This window comes from Manis javanica, chromosome 15, assembly GCF_040802235.1.
Source record: "Manis javanica isolate MJ-LG chromosome 15, MJ_LKY, whole genome shotgun sequence".
NCBI classification, from domain to species: Eukaryota; Metazoa; Chordata; class Mammalia; order Pholidota; family Manidae; genus Manis; species Manis javanica.
The window spans coordinates 4832427-4850099 of record NC_133170.1 but is presented as its reverse complement, the minus strand read 5'-3'; the positions used below and the strand labels follow the sequence as shown (position 1 = coordinate 4850099).

At 34.1% G+C, this 17673-nt stretch overlaps 1 protein-coding gene across 3 annotated transcripts in view; it reads right to left on the bottom strand.

Annotated features, from left to right (window-relative positions):
• The window catches only part of ABCD2 (ATP binding cassette subfamily D member 2), a 56436-nt gene that overhangs the window by 31630 nt on the left and 7133 nt on the right, over positions 1 to 17673 (bottom strand). For all 3 annotated transcript variants that reach the window (XM_073222632.1, XM_037009943.2, XM_037009947.2), the window contains 5 exons: positions 17356 to 17536; positions 9485 to 9606; positions 6506 to 6674; positions 5683 to 5777; positions 2032 to 2177 (listed from right to left, as the gene is read on the bottom strand). In XM_073222632.1, coding sequence (XP_073078733.1) covers positions 2032 to 2177; positions 5683 to 5777; positions 6506 to 6674; positions 9485 to 9606; positions 17356 to 17530 — 707 coding nt within the window. In that variant the 5' untranslated portion in view covers positions 17531 to 17536. The remainder of the gene's footprint in view (positions 1 to 2031; positions 2178 to 5682; positions 5778 to 6505; positions 6675 to 9484; positions 9607 to 17355; positions 17537 to 17673) is intronic.

The following is a 17673-nucleotide window of genomic DNA, read 5'->3' as shown; positions in this document are numbered from 1 at the left end:
TACTAATGCCATCTTACTGTTTTCTGGCTGTTGTCTCTTGTTCCTCGCTTCCTTTTCGGAAGCATTCCTTTGTAAATTGGTGGTTTTCCATGGTGGTATGTTCTGATTCTACTTTCTTTATCTGTTGTGAATCTATGACAAGTTTTTGCTTTGTCATTCCCATGAGGCTTACATAAAACTTAAGTCTATTTTATGCTGATAACAACTTAACTTTGATTGTATTAAAAAAATCTACCCTTTTACTCTCCCCTTTTATGTTTTTAATATTATACCTCTATTTATATTGTGCAGTATAATCAACAAATTACACTAGCTATTGTTTCTTTTAATAATCTCGTTCTCTAACCTTTGTGCTAATAGTTAAGTGGTTAGCACACCACATTACAGCATTAGAGTATTTTGAATTCGACTATATATTTACCTGGACCAGTATTGCATATTATCATACATTGTAATGTTGCTAATCAGCACCCTTTCACATTTCAATTTGAAGAACTCCTTTTAGCATTTCTTGTAAGACAGGTATAGTGGTGATGAAGTCCCTTAGCTTTTGTTTAAGAAAGGAGATAGATACAGACTCTTAATAAAGGAGAGTCTTTATTCTTCCTCCATTTCTGAAGGATGAATTGGCTGGATTATGAACTTTCCTATCCCTTGGAAATGTCATATTTCTCAGGGCACAGCTATATGTAAGAACTGTATCTTTCATATTATATATGAAATATAAAATAGCTAAAAACATAAAATTTTTGTATATAATTTTATTTTCTTTGAGTTATTCTATCATTTAACAATATTTTCCTCATGAACCTACGTTTTATAACCTGAATAAAAATTAAAATCAGTCCACTTAAAACATTAATGTCTGACACTTAAACTTTGGCAGTATAATTTAGTTTTCAGATTCAGAAGGTTTCCCAAAGGGCTGTAAAACAGAGACAATGGCTGCTCTGATATCACAAGAAGTGCTCTCTTCGGCGTGTAACATGAGTGGTCATGACACTGCTCGCATCCAGTATATTCTTACTGCTAAGGCAGTTCTACAGCCTTCTGCACTTCAGATAGCTTCCTATCACTAACATAGGTCTTATTTTAGAGCAAAGAACCCCACAGAACCTCCTCTACCTAAGTACAACATGCGGTCTAAACACTAGAGCAATGGGCGATGGTACAAGCACTCTCTGACAAAGGAAAGGGGGCAAAAGAGAAGTGTGATTGCACCGTACTTGACGTAACTCCTACATTTGCTCTGGTCTATGCGTATGGCCTGGGCTCTACTGGGGTCAGTAGAATCGTTCTCCAACACGGTAGGAGGAGTTTGTGACGTCGGCCTGACCCAGGGTGATTACAGATAGAAATTACTGGTCAGATGAGCATGACATATGCGTCTTCCAATATCATTTTCTCTCATCCACAGTGACTATTCCAAATTCTCAAGCATAATTCTGTGTTTAGACATTTCTAAAGTGCTATGAGGCACGATGGCTGAAGACTTCAAAAGAAACTGTTCTTTTCTATGTTTACTTTACATTCATCCTTAGAGTAAAATAGTTTTAATTAAGGTAGTTTCCAATCATTAATTAATCATGTAGCATAACTATAATAAAGGCTACTTTACAGAGGCTTTTAAAACATATATGAACAATTTTAGAACAAATGAACGAATGCAGCTTGATGGAGAGACACGTATACTCTCCAAGTATAATTTTTTCTATGACAAGACATGATCTGATATCTAAGACAATCTAGTTACCCTTTTGACTAGCCTGCTATTCCTGGAGACTCACATCTATAGTCTTTGAACGTTAATTATATCTAGACACATGTAAAAATGAAAACAAATGGTATTGTCCTGGGAACTATTATAATCAAAACAGTAATAAAACTTTTTAAGATAACTGAATTTTTAGCTCCTTATTAGCGTCTCTTAATGAAAACCTGCTTAAAGATTACTAACTGAAGAGCCTAAGGAATGGAGATACTTCAAAAGCAAAAGGAAACTGTTTCTTGTGATATAAAAAAATTACCTACCTTTGTGGAATATAGAACATATGTTGAGGCGGTGGTTTATAGAGGACTCCTTCATACACAGGCCAGAGCCCACTTAAAATTCTGAAGAGGGAACTCTTCCCACAACCATTGGGACCAGTTATCAAAAGATGCATTCCTTCTTGTACCTAGAGAAATAAAATTACAAACTAAAATATTTAAAAATGATTTTATTTTGCAGCATTTAAAAATGATTAAAAATAAAACCTTTCCAACACATGTTAACCTAGGATGGGCAGGAATCAAAGAAAATATATCAGGATTGAAAACATCAAAGTTGACTTTTGACTATGCTCTGAAGCTAAAAGTGTCATAAAAAAAATCCAATTCCAAAGAAAATGCATCTTCTTGGAATGAGCACTGGCCTCCAAGATCTTAACGGAGGTCTTGTTATCAGACACACACATGTAATGACATAACCACGTGGGAAATAAGAAACTGTAAACATTTAAATTAAAACATTAAATTTTATTTATAATAATGTTTGATTAAATCTATATTGAATTCAAATACGACATTGTTGTATTTATCAGTTGTAGTTATTTAGCTATAAAGCCCAGTTACTCCAAGAGCCAACCGGGTCGTTTAATTTCGTACTTCAGCAGTCTGAAATGCTACAGAAATCACAAAAGCCTGTAATCAGAGACATAAAATGATTCTAATTCTGCTTTATTCACAGATGGAGAAAATAAGTTTACTAAACCAAAATAGAAAAAAATCAAGCAGATTGTAATTTAGTCTTATGTCTAGGGATGAGTTAAAACAAATATATACATATTTGTATATGTATATAGACATATATAAAACAAGTTAGTTATCCATTACCAATTGGATGCTTCTCTTTAGAATCTTCTAGCTTATTTATCACTTAAATTTAAACAGTTAAATTCCATGAGTTCTCATTCCATGCAAGAGGATTGGGAAGTTGTCTTAGTGTGGTATTTAAAGGGTATTGTGAAGAAAAAGGAAAAATATCATTAAAAATTTTGACCCACTTTTAAGAACAAATGATATCTTACACCAGTGATTTAGAAGTGAATATAGAATGAAAGCATGAGAGGCAGAAATGTACAGTATATCTGTTGATGTAGCTTTGCATAGTATAGATACAAACATCTAAGTATCAGTGACGCAGAGCAAATCATACTGAAAACTCCACGATGAAAGAGCATTATTATATTACTTGCATTATAATATGGGACCAGCCAGGGCTATGTCTAGCCATTACTCATTTGCTGTGTAAAATATGAGCTGAAAGAAGACAACAGGAAGAGGGAGGGGGGAAGGGAAAAAAAAGGGTTGAAACGGAAGTTAAGTAAATGGACTGAGAATGTACAGAATAAGTATATGTAAAGCAAACATGGTTCAGATTCATATTTTGTCTGAATAGTTAGGTACTTCCTCAGCAAACTTTGATGAAATATCTACTGTGCGCCTGACATTCCTCTCGGCGGGGGATACGGTGCTGCCCCAAGACAGGGTCCCAGTTCTCATGGAGTTTGCCTTCCCATGGGAAAGACAGCAGTAAACACATGAACAAAAAATTTAGTGATAAATGCTAATATGACAGAGGTAATAATAAATGCTAATATAAAAGAGGAAGAAATGTTAGGGAAAAATGGCACTTTGAGGTGGGAAGGGGGCTTTCTATTGATTGAGTGGCTGGGGAAGTCCTCTTTAAGGAGATAACATTTGGGCTAAGGGGGGGTGACAAGAACAGTGAGACCTGGGGCAGAGCATTCCAGAAGCAAGCCTGATTCTGTAAAACCTGACCTGAGATATTTTTTCCCCCTAACTGTAGCCAAACTGAAATGAAATTCAAGGAAAATCCTGGGAAGAACCCAGAAAGAATTAATTTTGTGATTTGCTGTGCTCTTTCACTAAAGACAGAATTAAGGAAGTCTAATTTTGTAGAAGCATAAGTACTTCCCAAATGATTTTTTTTAAGTATGTGCCACGGCAAAAGGCATATTCACAAAATATTTTAATAGGGTCACTCTCTTTTAGGAATTCTCAGACATTTAACACACTTTGAGTCCTAGTAGAAGACTTTTTATATGCATATTACCGTTTTTAGCATGTGTTTTATGGTATTTAGTAAATGGTGAGTGTGAGGCAAAAAAGAATTCTCAGATTCATTGAATGTTCTTCTCTAAATTGTTTTTAATTCTGAAGGGCTAACAAGAGGGTGAGAGCCTGTTCTAGAAACCAGTCTGTCAGTCCACGCACAGGAAACAGAACTTGGTGTTATATTCTAGGGCTCTGAGATTTAGATAAAACTTCGACCCTGTCTGTGTCAGAAATAAAAATTATCATAAAAATGTACTATATTAACACATATCTTGTAGAACTTCAAGATTTATGACACCTTTATTAGATTAACTTTTTAAAAAATTCATTTCATATAAAAATAAATTGAGCTCTGAATGTTTTCATAAAAAGTGTGATGTTGCCACAATAATGTTGGTAGTAGATGGCAGAATTTAAGACTCTTACTTTATTTAATAAATGGAGCAACAAGAATTGATACTATAAAACTAACCTGACAAACTCTATACAAAAAGTTATAAATTACGTTGCTGAACTATTAAAAAATATTTAAATATTCCACACATGCCTCTTCAAATGTTTTATTTTTGGTCTACATGAGATTATGGTGACTCATCAGCACCTCTGTGGTAATAATGTTCAGGTCCAAATAATTAAATACTCTATAGACCTATAAATGGGAAAATAAAGCCTGACCGAATTGTAGCTAAAACGCAATTTCTCTTATATTTATTAACACAGATTCCCCCCCTTCAGCACTTTCCATCCTCTTCTAGCACCCTTGTTTATTTGCAAATACATCTTTAATAATTAACCTAGACTAAGTCCATAGTAAAAATCATTAGTACGTTTATTGCCATGTTTGTAACTCTGTTATCAAGTTCAATCATGTCTTTGCTTGAAGCTTACATATCTTCATTAGTCATTAATGTGTATCAGTAAATTATTTTGCACTTTAACTTCAAAATGTACACTTGAATCTTACAATGCTTTATAGCAGGACCTCAGGCTTATTAGCTATTTTTACATCTTTTGTAATCAAGACATAGACAATTAAATAACAAATAACTCTTATTCTTAACAAAATTAAAACCTAAATTCCAACCTATGAATTTTCTAATTATTTTTCTTAGTAGAAGATATGATTATTGAAAATATAAATTTACAGAATGTGTATTAACAGAAGTCAACTTCTAATGACCTCTATCCCTGTATTTTAGTACATGTATTACAATATAGGCTTGTATATTTTGAGTAATTCTTATAAAGAGAAAAATTAAAATGTGTTTACAGATATTAATTTTTGAGGACATCTATTGTCCCCCAAAGTTACCTCATATAGGCCCTCAATGCACTGTAATTTTTATTTTCAACTGGGCAATAAAGCAGTAGAAATTAAATTTCTCTTTCTCTCTGCTTTCTGAGGAAGTAACTGTTCTGTAATTGAGCCACTACGCATACCTGTCTTGATTTTCCCTCCTTTCCATGTGCTCCTCCAAGCATTTAACAAAAGGTACATGAATTCTGAGTTGTTTTGTGTTAGTGTGATGGCAACAATCAGAAGATTCCTGAATATCACCTTACTTTGAAGTTTAGCCTGGAAGCCACCACTTCTCCTGTCGGTGTGATTATGGGAACATTCTCACAAACAATTCCATGATCCACATCAATTACTTCTCCTACAAATGAAGTAACAGTGTATGTTACAAAACCTATCACATTATTGCTAATTAAATAACTCAAAAGGATAAAGCAGCATAACAGTTAAGTTCATTATAAAGATAAATCACAGTGATAAATCACAGAAACATACGTGAATCGAGGTCCCTACATCCAAACCTAAGTTTGATGTCAACATTGGCATCGCGACACATCTACTTGGAAAAATCTTTTTCAGGAACATTATTCTGCAATAATCTAATATCAACAGCATACTGAGAGCAAAGCTCAACTCTATTTGTTAAAATCAAGCCATGCTTTTTACAGCTACTTATTTCTCTAAGTTAATCTTTCCATGCTGCAAAAAAGGCAACAAAGATGTGAAATCATACAATTTGTCAAAATATGATACCCACATGTAGGCTTAAAAAACACAGAACGAAGAACAATATGACATTAACCCTAATTCTATATTTGAATTTTAAAAGCAAACAATTCATTTTGCCATATGTGCAGTTACCAAAAATAATTCTAGAATTTTGTCTTAAATGAAAGTAGCATAGTATTTTTTTAATGGTGATGTTAGTCACCACTTCTCAGTTTGCAACACTAACTTTTGGAGTAATTATTTAAATAATGAAATGTTTTTTTTATAATAATTAAAAGCTATCTTTTTAAAACCTTTGGTTCTGTTGTTAAAGTTAATGCTTAAATATAGGGAAAATATATGAACATTTGAGTTTAATACCTTTGATTTCTAATGTATCACTGAGGAGTAAATGTACGTTAGTTTCATTTTTGCTGTGGTTTTCAGACTCTTGCATGACAGCAGTTCTCTTATAAATGCCTCTCTTTACTTCATCAAAGACCCAGAACATGTTATACACTCGAGCGGTATAGCCTGCTAATTCAGTGATCTAAAAACCAACACAGAGAGGTAAAACAGAGTTAGTGTGCCCAAGACTGATTTAAAATAAATATACAAAATCATATAATGTTAAAGAACTTATTTTATTACATGCAAACTATAGGTAACACACCTGCTAACTAAAACAAGTAACAATAAAAAGCTTACCAAGAGAGCAACATGGCAAAGTGTCAGTCTAAGCTTGACTGGAATTACAAAACACATAAGGAATTATTCATTCAAGTCAGCGTTCCAAATGAAATGTAAAGATTTTAGAATATTAGAGGGGCTTAAAGATCTTCCAGTCAAATTTCTGATTGGGCCCCTGTTTACATGATGAATTTTGTTTCCAGAAAATTAGAAATTTTGTGAAAAGCTTCAGTTCATTCAATGAAACAATGATCCTCTATTTTGATATCTTTTTTCCAATTTAAAATGAAAGACTTAAAGAAAGGGAAAAATACATTTTTTTCTTAGTATGAAATGAATGTTTCTGAGTTGAACTGATTATCAAAATTCCTAAGGTTAGCCAGAGAAAATAACTCTCTGGATGATTCCAAAATTGAGAGTGAGCTCAGTGAAAAATTTCAAATCCTTTTCAGACCAAATCCCACAATTCAGTTTCTTTTTGAGTCAAACATAATTTATATGCCCAAAGGAAAACATTAAATATGGCTCTTTTTTTCCAGATGGGATTATAGGAAAAAATGAGATCAATCTATGCTGTAGTCCATAGGCTCAAAAGAGTGGTGTCTTGCTCCCATTCTGCCAGCTGTCCAATTTAGGTTGACTCCCCTGCTGTTTTTCTATTAAAAGAACACCTTGTTATCAGGGGACTGTGATAGGTGACTCATCTCCTGTCAAGACCATCTTTCTCAGTGAAAAGGGAAGCACAAAAACCATTCCCTCACAGAAATATTCACTGGGAAATTGGTGCCAATAAGCAAGGCAAGCCACTAAAAAATTGTGGGATAATACAATAATACTGACATTTGTGTCAAATTTTTGTGTGTGCAAAAGTTAAGCAGTAAATGAGTAGGTAGCATTATTAAAGTCTTCTACCACATATATCTGGTGAGAAGTCTGTAATTAGATTGTTACTTTTATACGTTATGTTACAGCTATTTAAAGGGTAATTTCTAAAATGTTACCTGGAAGAATCTCTTGAGTTCCCAAGTAGAGGAAAACAGAGCAAAGAATTGATAAAATAAGGATTCAAAGGAAACCTGGGTAAAAATATTTGCATAGAAAAAAACTCCAAAACCAAATGGATAGTAAATTAAAGAAAGTCAGGAGGTAATGAGTTAGTAGACCAGGTTGCAGGGTGGGCTGGGCACTGAGTGTCTGAGAAAAACTGAGAATGTGACTGTAGACAAATGACTTTGGGACACAGGACAGGGGGTCTGTGCTGGGACTCTGATTAGCAGAGAATGCATGGTGCTTTCCCACGCTGTCACGGTGGTGGTTAAGATTCTGTAGAAATGAATATTATATGATTCAAAACACATTCAGGCAAAATAAAGCAAATCACAATTATTTCTTGGGTTGGAGACAATCTAGAAAAACTAATTGACACTCTTTCTGTGACTTACAGCAAAGTGTCTTAACGTGAGATGGATGAAATGTTGATTTATCATTTAATTTTAATAAGTAATTCATGACAACAAAAAAACCTACCCCAAAAACTATGTCTCCAAATTATCAAAATTACTATTTGAAAATTTTTAAAAATTGAGTTGTTTTGCTATGTGGCCTTAAATACTGGGTTTTATTTAAAAAACAAAAGAAAAACAAAAAAGCAGTTCAATAAATCAATAAATGAGACTGTAAAGTTTTGTCAGCAAATCACAAACTTTGTGACTCTTTCACATGGTTTACTCAAGGATGATTTAACAGACGGTTAATTTATACTGATGCTCTGATAATTTATATTAATGCAAAAGCCACAGGAGTAATTGATAGGGAGAATAACTGTCCAAGGGAATATTGTATATTTGAGTTGAATACAGTGATTTTTTAATCAAAACCATGTGATATCTGTAGGTCTTACTACTATTCTCTTAGCAAATATTTATTGATCACATATAATATTCCAGGCATTAAAACAGACATTAGCAATGTAGATGAGTAAAACAGTTCCCGCTCTCCACTCAGGGTCTGGTAAGGAGATAATTAAAATATGATAAAGCACCAGATGTATTGTAAACACAGAGAAGGAGGATCCAGACCTTGTAGGGAAAGTAAGAAAAAGATGGACTCACAAGAGTCATATGTGGCTGGTGAGGCTTGACTTGTCAAGGAGGATGAGTAAAAGTTTGCAAGTTATATAAGTAATATTATAGGCTACCCTTTATTGAGTGCTTAATATGTATTGTTTAAAATATTTTACATGGATTAATTCACAACACCCTTACAAAGTCAATGTTATCATTATCCCCATTTTAGAGATAAGGAAACAGACACAGACAGATTAAGAAACTTGATCAAGTTTACATAATTTGTAAATACTGGAGCAAGAATTTAAATTTAGTCACTCTGGTTCCAGAATCCACACCTAGGGGACTTTTTTTTTTTTTTAATTTAAAAACAAATATGTCATACTGTAGACAGAAAAAAAGGAGTTACAGTTGAGAGTGTAAAAATTAAAGGATATGAGCAGCAATACACCTGAGAGTTGCTGCCCTTTATCTTGATTATATTCTTGGCAATTTTTGCTAGAGAAAAGATATGTTTCCAAAACACTGAGTATATCTGGTGACTTACATTTTGCTTGATTTTCACATATCTGACTATAATCAGATCGACAGGAAATGCAAGTACCTCTTTGTATGAAGACATAATCCTTTCAATAGCATCAGCTCCAGAGGCCAGTAAATTTCGAGCAGTGGTAAAGGCTTCTGTCCGTTCACTAACCATAGCTTGTTTGGGGCCATCCTCTAGATCTACAAGCAAATTACAAAACTGTTTTGAGTTTTTTTCAAGTAACTAAATGTTTAATACAAATGAAATTGTGGCTAAAAGAACCACATGTAAATTTTTCATTAGTTTCAGCAATTTCCTAGAAATCTCATGAATTATTGAAAATAGCTCTCTTTTATTTCATTACTCTTCTTAAAGGAGAATTAGAACAATTAAATCTATAGGTATTAAGGCTATTTTCACTTAGTGAAATAAAATACTGATTTGGTCAATAAAATACAATTAACTAGAATATAAGCAAATATTTCTAGTGAGGTTCCATTTGCATTAATAGAAATGCAAATGGCTGACCCCCCAAATCTATTCTCCGTCTACCTATTTCAACTCTTCTTAACCCAGCAGTATTCCAAACATGTAATACTCTTGTATATCCTCTGGTATTTGCATATACGATTTCTTCCAACTTTAATATATTTCCCTTTCTTTTCTTGCCTAACTCTTAACTCAGGAAAGTTAACTCTTTAGTACACGCTTCCCTGGAAATGCTTGTCTGGCTTTTGTAATGCATTGTAAGTTCCTTAAGGGTCAAGGTTGTGTGTTTTATTCTTTATTCCTATATTCTGCAGAGTGTCCAGCACATAATACTCCTTAATGTATATTGAATGGATGCCTGGGTGCATGGATGTCTGAATATCCTAAATTACTGTCAATGCAGAATTATGGCTAAGAGTAAGGAGTCAGACAAGGTGAATCCAGGCTCCAGTACTTACTGACAAATAGTAAGGTGACCGAAGCAAACTCTTACCCATGCCTATTTTCTCATGAGTAAATGAAGGAAATAATAGTACCATCTCAAACAATTCTATCTCAAGGGTTGTTGTGAAGTTTAAAGGTGAAATGCCAATGAAATGTTAGCTTAGTCTATGTCGTATAAGTGTCCTCAATGTTAGCTGTTATTATTTCCTCTAGTTATTATTTTTATTATTGCATATGTACTCAATTTCATCTTATTCTTCAAAATTATTCTCTCTGGGTTATTACTTTAATCTTTTCATCAACTTGATTCGCTGTCTGATCCTTCTACAGATTATCTCCAAAGCTCTACATTAAATGCTATAAATTAATGAAAAAATTAGAATGACATAGATAGCCATAGGTCCACTTTGATATTTAGATCTCTGGTTTATCTCAGTGCAAAGGTTTTTTCTTCCATGACAATGTAAACAGTTAACTTGTGTCCTGCTATGACTACCATATACTTCTACCTGCACTTGCCCATGGACGGCTCTGTTGAGTTTGAAAGGGTTCCATGCATAATGTAAGGTAAAATTCACTCAGCAGGTATTTACTGAGTATGTAGATTTGTGAGAAATTAGGCAAGGTGCTAGAGGACATGCAAGGCTGAAGGTGATTTTCAGACTCTTTCCTTAAGGAGCTTACAGTTGGGCAGAAGAGAGAAGACAAGTTTCCAAATAAGCTTGGCAGGGAAGCCTATGATGAGAGGTAATGTGAGGTGCTGGGAGGAGGCAAAATTCATTTTTTGCTGCAGGAGACAGGAAATGCTTCGTGGAGGAGCAGACTGAGTGAGGCCTTAAGCACAGCATACAATTCAATAGCTCACAGAGAAGGGCAGCAATAGCGATAACACAGGGAAGGGAAATTTCAAGCAATGCCGATTGAATGACAAACATCCCGGTAATGCTACAGTAGGGTTGGAGTCCGGCACTGATTTCACTTGAATATCAGAATCACCCTGAGTTCACGCGGACCTTTCATGATAGTCCAGTGCGGTCCCTCCTGACCCTACTATTAATTACTGCTCTAGAAACTACAGTTGGTTCTCTTGAAGAATGAGATAAATAAAAAAACTCTGAACACTGGTATAAATGAGGAGTGAAAGACTGATTGGATAAATATCTGGGAACAGAATGTAGATATTCTTCAACACATTTAGATGTGTGATAAAATTTAGATAGACACACAAAAAAACTATCAGAAAATTCTCAGCAAGCTAACCAAAAGAGTGAATTGCTGCTTCAGTTAAAGCACTAAGAATAGTTCGGACTCAGAGAATTTGGCTGATGATCTAAAATAATTATGTGATGTTACGAATTTGGGTTAAAAGGGATTTGAAGTGCAGCTTTCATGACAGCCTCTGCTAAGGAGGAAAAGCACCAACATAGATGGCCTGGTGTGCGACACGGCATGGTACTTCCCACGCTGCTTCGGCCGATTCATGTCTACTGGGTTCTCTTCATGCTTTTAGGAACAAAATTACAAATAGCTCTGGACAGATTTAACTTTTATTCTACTGGCTGCTCTCTGGCTGGCACTGGGAAAGCGGTGCCAGTAGTATTTTGTAATGCACACAACAGCCAACTGTGTAACCTCTCTGAGGAGGCCGATTCCCTGGTGTCAGAGAAATAAATTCATGACCTAAAGCCCTCACTTGTTTTGTATCTGAGGTCAACACATCATATTTTCCTCACCAAATATCTTAAATATTTTTTCAAAAGTTCCTCATTTAAGGATTTAATATTTAACATGATATCTGCTCACTTTCTGCTACTTTCCCACTCTGCTAATAGTAAGTATATATTGAAACATAGTCATGTCTGTTGCTATTTCACTAAAAAGGTGAGAAAGTATTTAAAAACTGAGGTTATATCCATTATACATTTGTCAAAACCCACAGAACTGTAAAATACAGAGAATGAACCCTAATGGAGACTGTGGACTTGAGTTGGTGATGTATAAATACTGGCTCATCAGTCATAACAAACGAACCATACCAATACAAGATGCAGGTAATAGGGGAAATTGTGTGAAAGCTGGGATATTTAGAATTCTCTGTACTTTATGGTAAATTTTTCTATAAACCTAAAACTGCTCTTAGAAATGTCTATTAATTATCAAAAAATTAAAAAATGTTGGGTATTTCTCTATTTTTCTCCTATGAACTTAGAATCAGAGTTTCCTTATCTTCATTTATATTTTACCTTTGTCACCCTCCAAATCTCAGCAAAACGTATGGCCTTACCCTACTTTATAATATACATAAATATAAATTCTAATTGGATTGCAGATTTCAATATGAAATGGAAAACCAATAAATTTCTAGAAGATAAAACAGGAGAATATCTTTATGACCTTAGGTTAGGCAAATAATATTTTTTTCAATGTGGAAAATTTATTTATCTTTCCATTTATGCAAAAGCATATAATACATTATATGATTATGTCTACAAAGTCTTAAGAGATCATTCAAACTGTATAAAATAGAAATTCCATATGATAAAAGAAAAAAGAAAATAAACGCGGTCAGGGTATAGTCAATAACAGTAATTATAGCTTTTCTTGGTATAAGTTTAGGCAAATAGTTCTTATACAGGACATAAAACCACTAACCACTAAGAAAAATGATTGATAAGTTGAACTACACTTAATTATGAACTTGTCTCAGATACCATTAAGATGAAAGAGGAAAAAATGGAGCAGAAAAAGATGTTTGAGAGAACGTGTATGACAAAAGACTCATTATAGAACACATAAAAGTTTTTATGAAAGAGTAAGAAAAAACCAGATAACTCAATTTAAAAATGAACAAAAACTTATTGGCACTTCATAAGAAAGGCTGTCCAAATGGCCAATAAACAAATGAAAACTGTTGAACACATTTGTCACTGGAGAAATGCACAGTAAGACCACGATGAAGTCCTGTCATACATTCAAAAGAATGTCTAAAATGACAAAGACTGACATCAAACATTGACAAAGATGTGGAGCAACTAGAACTCTCATATGTACCATATGATACTATTTATACAAGGTTCAAAAGCAGCAAATACCAATGAATAGTCAGTAAAATACTCACTTGGGCTGTGGCATGAAAGTGTGGGTATGGGGCAGGAGTAAGTGGGGATGGGTGTGGGGGCTGAGGAAGGGGCTTCGACTGCAAAGAGATGTGGGAGCTTCTGGAATGAAGATAAGGTTCTGTTCCTTCTGAGTGGTGATTACATAATGCACTGACCTTAAAGATTCATTCAGTGGGACACTAACGATTCTGTCCTCATTGGCATGCATGTTATATTTTAAAAATTACAGTTACATATATGCATAGCTAATTACAGCTAAAAAATGTATATCTTTGATATGTATTGATAATTGCTGCTTCAATAATTGGTCAACAGGAGGGTAATCTTATCCAAGAGGGACCTGGTAAGGAGCTTTCGCTGGCCTTGCCCAGAACTACCCTCGGTATGATGAGAACAGGAGTGCCTATGACATTAAAAAACTGAGATTATAGCTCCCAGGTAACTATTTTCTTCACATAATTTCATTCTTGCTTTTAACACAAAGCAATAAAGGGGTAATGTCCCCTAGAAAAGTAAAATAGAAACTAATAATTAGCTATTTCAATGCCTCTTTTTCAATCATTTGGTTTCATGATTATTTGGTCTCAAACTAAGTCCTTTGTAGACTAAGTTCCAGTATAGCTAACACAGAGGCAGCATGGTGAAGGGGAGAAAGTAGTGCACCAGGATTTACATCATGTCTTCTATTCTTAGTACTCCCACTAACCATCTGGGTGGCTTTGGGCAAATCTTGGGCTCCAAACTAGATGACCTGTAAGCTCCTCTTCTGATGTGAAATGGCATACCATATACAGTTTTGTAATGTGTATTTGAATATAAACATAACCCTGTCCTTACTGTGTAACTGCCCTTAAAGTTATAGGTAAATGCTATAACAAATCTACTATAGAACTATTTTTCTTTTCTCTTGCCCCCCACAAAAAATTATGCAGGCTCTTCCTCCTATCTGTATTTTTACCTCTGACTTCCTAATCACTTGCAAATGCCTTTAACAATAACAATCATGCCAGCAAACATCTGTTGAGCATATCTTACGAGGCAAGTATTGTTCTAAGTTTTTGATATGTCATCCATCATCTTTAATTCTGCTATAAATTCCCCCCATTTTGGAAATGAGAAAATTGAAACACAGAAAGGTTAAATGATTTGCCCATAGTCACAGCCGTACTTAGCAAGCGATGGAACCAGCACATGAATCCAGGCAATCTGATGCCAGAGGCCATATGGTAAGAATATAATCAATATTAACAATGCTTCCACCTAAGGTCTTACTACTTGCCAAGGACTGCTTCAAAGCACTTGAATACATTTCCTATAATTTCATAACAATGCCATAAGATATATATTAGCATCCTTAAAATCAAGATAGGAAAACCGAGGGATATAAAGTTTATGTAACTTTCTACAGGATGAATAACTACTAAATAGCAGAGTTAAGATTTGAACAGTGGCCTGCTTCTTTCTGTATGCTTTCTTTTCTCTATCCTACATTTCTCTTCTTTTTTTCTGCCATTCCTCTCTAATTTGGCTATTTTTTCAACCCATTTTTGCCTTAAAATATATAATATTATGTACTTAATTTATCTCTAATATAAGGGACAACTCAGGTCTGTAATTCCAAGACCTGAAGCCTCAAAGATATATCATTATCTAAAAAATAATAAATTATTTTGTCTGAGTAAAATGATATTAATATTTTCATGTGTTAAGTCACTATAGGCCAAATATATTTAGTAAATACATACCCACAAACATTATGAGCACATATATAGTTACCTGAGAAATTACAGGAGATACTGAAGCATACTGTCACAATAATGTCATATATTATGACATTATTCATTTTTTTCTTCTATGAAATTCTTATATTACTTTTCTTGGTATAAAATTTTCTTTTGAAAAGAAGCTTTAAGAATTACTTAAAGTTTCACTTACATCAATATGATTATCATAATTGCAATCTAAAATTTTAATTTAATATGGTATTTTCAGGATTTGTAGGAATTATTTTTAATCTTGTTACATCACCTAGAGAAATGAGATTGTTAGATTCTTTGCATATGTTGTTTACTTCTTACTGGTCTCTGTGGGGTTAATTTGTCACTATTAATAGCTACATTTTCTCTGTTCTATGTTGAATACTCCAGGGTTTTCTAATAAGACCAGTGCTTCTAAGGACTAACAGAACTACACCATAATCTTGTCATTGTATTTGTTTCTAATATATATCATATATGAAACTTTTTAAAAAAACATATACTTAGAAAGATTCACAATGAATATCTGACAATTCTGTCAAATTTTTAGTAAAACTAACCTCAAGACCATAGGTTCTTAAGTCTTTTTCCCTCTAATACTCTTTTGAAAATGCAATGTATTTCAGTATGAAAGGATTAAGTCTAAAAATACTAAAAACAATGCTTTTCAGTAACTTAAAAATACAAAAAAATGAAATTTGAAAACATAAAAGCAGATAAAATTCCATTTTCACAATGGTCTAAATACACTATTAGACAGTTGAGTTGTGGAGTATATTTAGAATAACACTTATCACAAGGGATTGATAAATCCTAATTTACTGAAGTAAACAATTCTGGGTTAAGAATGACTCAAATTTGGCAAATATTTTTGTAAGAGTTGGTTAAAGCATTGAAGTGTTGTTTCAAAATATTAAAGCATAAGGTATTTTAAAATTTGTTTTTATTAAATGGCTTCAAACAAATAACTATTAATCCTTAATTCTACACCCAAAGAACTGAAATAGTGTGAATTCATTTACATTATTCTCAGTGTTGCCTTTTGTTTTCTAGGTAATAATTGTCACCATGTATCAAAAACATCAAGAGCTTGCTCTTTATAAACATTATTTATAACATAAACATTATTGTACTAAATCTTCAGAACAACCCTCTGAAATAGCCTTTCTGATTCTCATTTAACAGATGAGGAAACTGAAATGTAGAGAGTTTAATTAACATGACTAAGGAAATGGGTAGGAAGGGGGAAAGGCAGTAGTCGAGCAAAACTCTCCAGCAAAGCCCATGCTTTGTCTCATTCCTTCAACACTAAGGCCAGTTTTGGGCAATTTTTAAAAAGGGAGGAGGAATGTTTTTATTTGGAGGAAGAAAAGAAAATGCCACTTCTTTGATTAACTGTATACCATCCCTGCCAATTATGACCCAAACTCCCATCTCAAGTATTACACATTTCAGCATTATTCTTCTGACCCTTATCTTAGTTATTCCAAAGGATGAAAAATGCTGGTAAAAACCACCGAGATGGTGATAGGATAGAATTAAGGCACGTGCAACGTGACAACCCCTACCCCACAATGCCAGCAAACCATGCTACATGGGCGATAATCTCTTTATTACCTCCAAGTAGAGGAGACCTCGGTCTGTGGCATGAAGTACTCCCTGTAACAATATTCCTGGCTGCTTAAGGTAGTCAACTAACACTTCAAATCACAGACCAGGGCAGATCCAGTTATAGAATATTTGTAGACTGAATGCATAGGATGTGCAGAACCGAAGTTTACAAAACATGGGGAAAACCTGTATTATACTCTTTTTGAAGGTATTACTTTGCTTTGAGTTTAAATGTAAACTAGAGAATCATTAGGCAGTACAACCAAAATTCTTTGAAGGCAACTCTAAGAACCACTGCATCAGAGATCTCCGAATTACCTCAGAACTAGAAAGGCCTTTTGAGCCACTTGTCTTCAGTCCTATTGCTGGTCTTATCATTGAATGGTAGAAAGTCTGTCACTGTTTCTGACCTTTAATGACTATGGAATAATGACTATGAACATAGTTTCACTCACACAGAACCAGCAGTGACACCTTCATGAGAAAGAATCTTAAACAAGTACTTGAGATTAAGTGTAGATGTTATTACCACCATCTGCAAAGCCCGTTGCAGTGATAATAGGCACAGCCACCATAATCAGTCCGCTGCTGCTCCACACATACTTCATCAAGAACTGTTCTATCATGATGTACCACAAACGTTTGGATAAAATGAGGTTCATCTGATCTGCTAAAGCTTTGTAACTTTTCTGGAGTTGCTTCATTTCTACCTATAGAGGGAAAAAGATGTAAGAATGAACCCAGCAGGAGCTATAAAGAGAAATATTGAATGCTTGAGGACTTTCCTTAAAGATGTTCATATTATTTTGTTTTACTTAGAATAGCATTAGCTATGATTCTAACAACC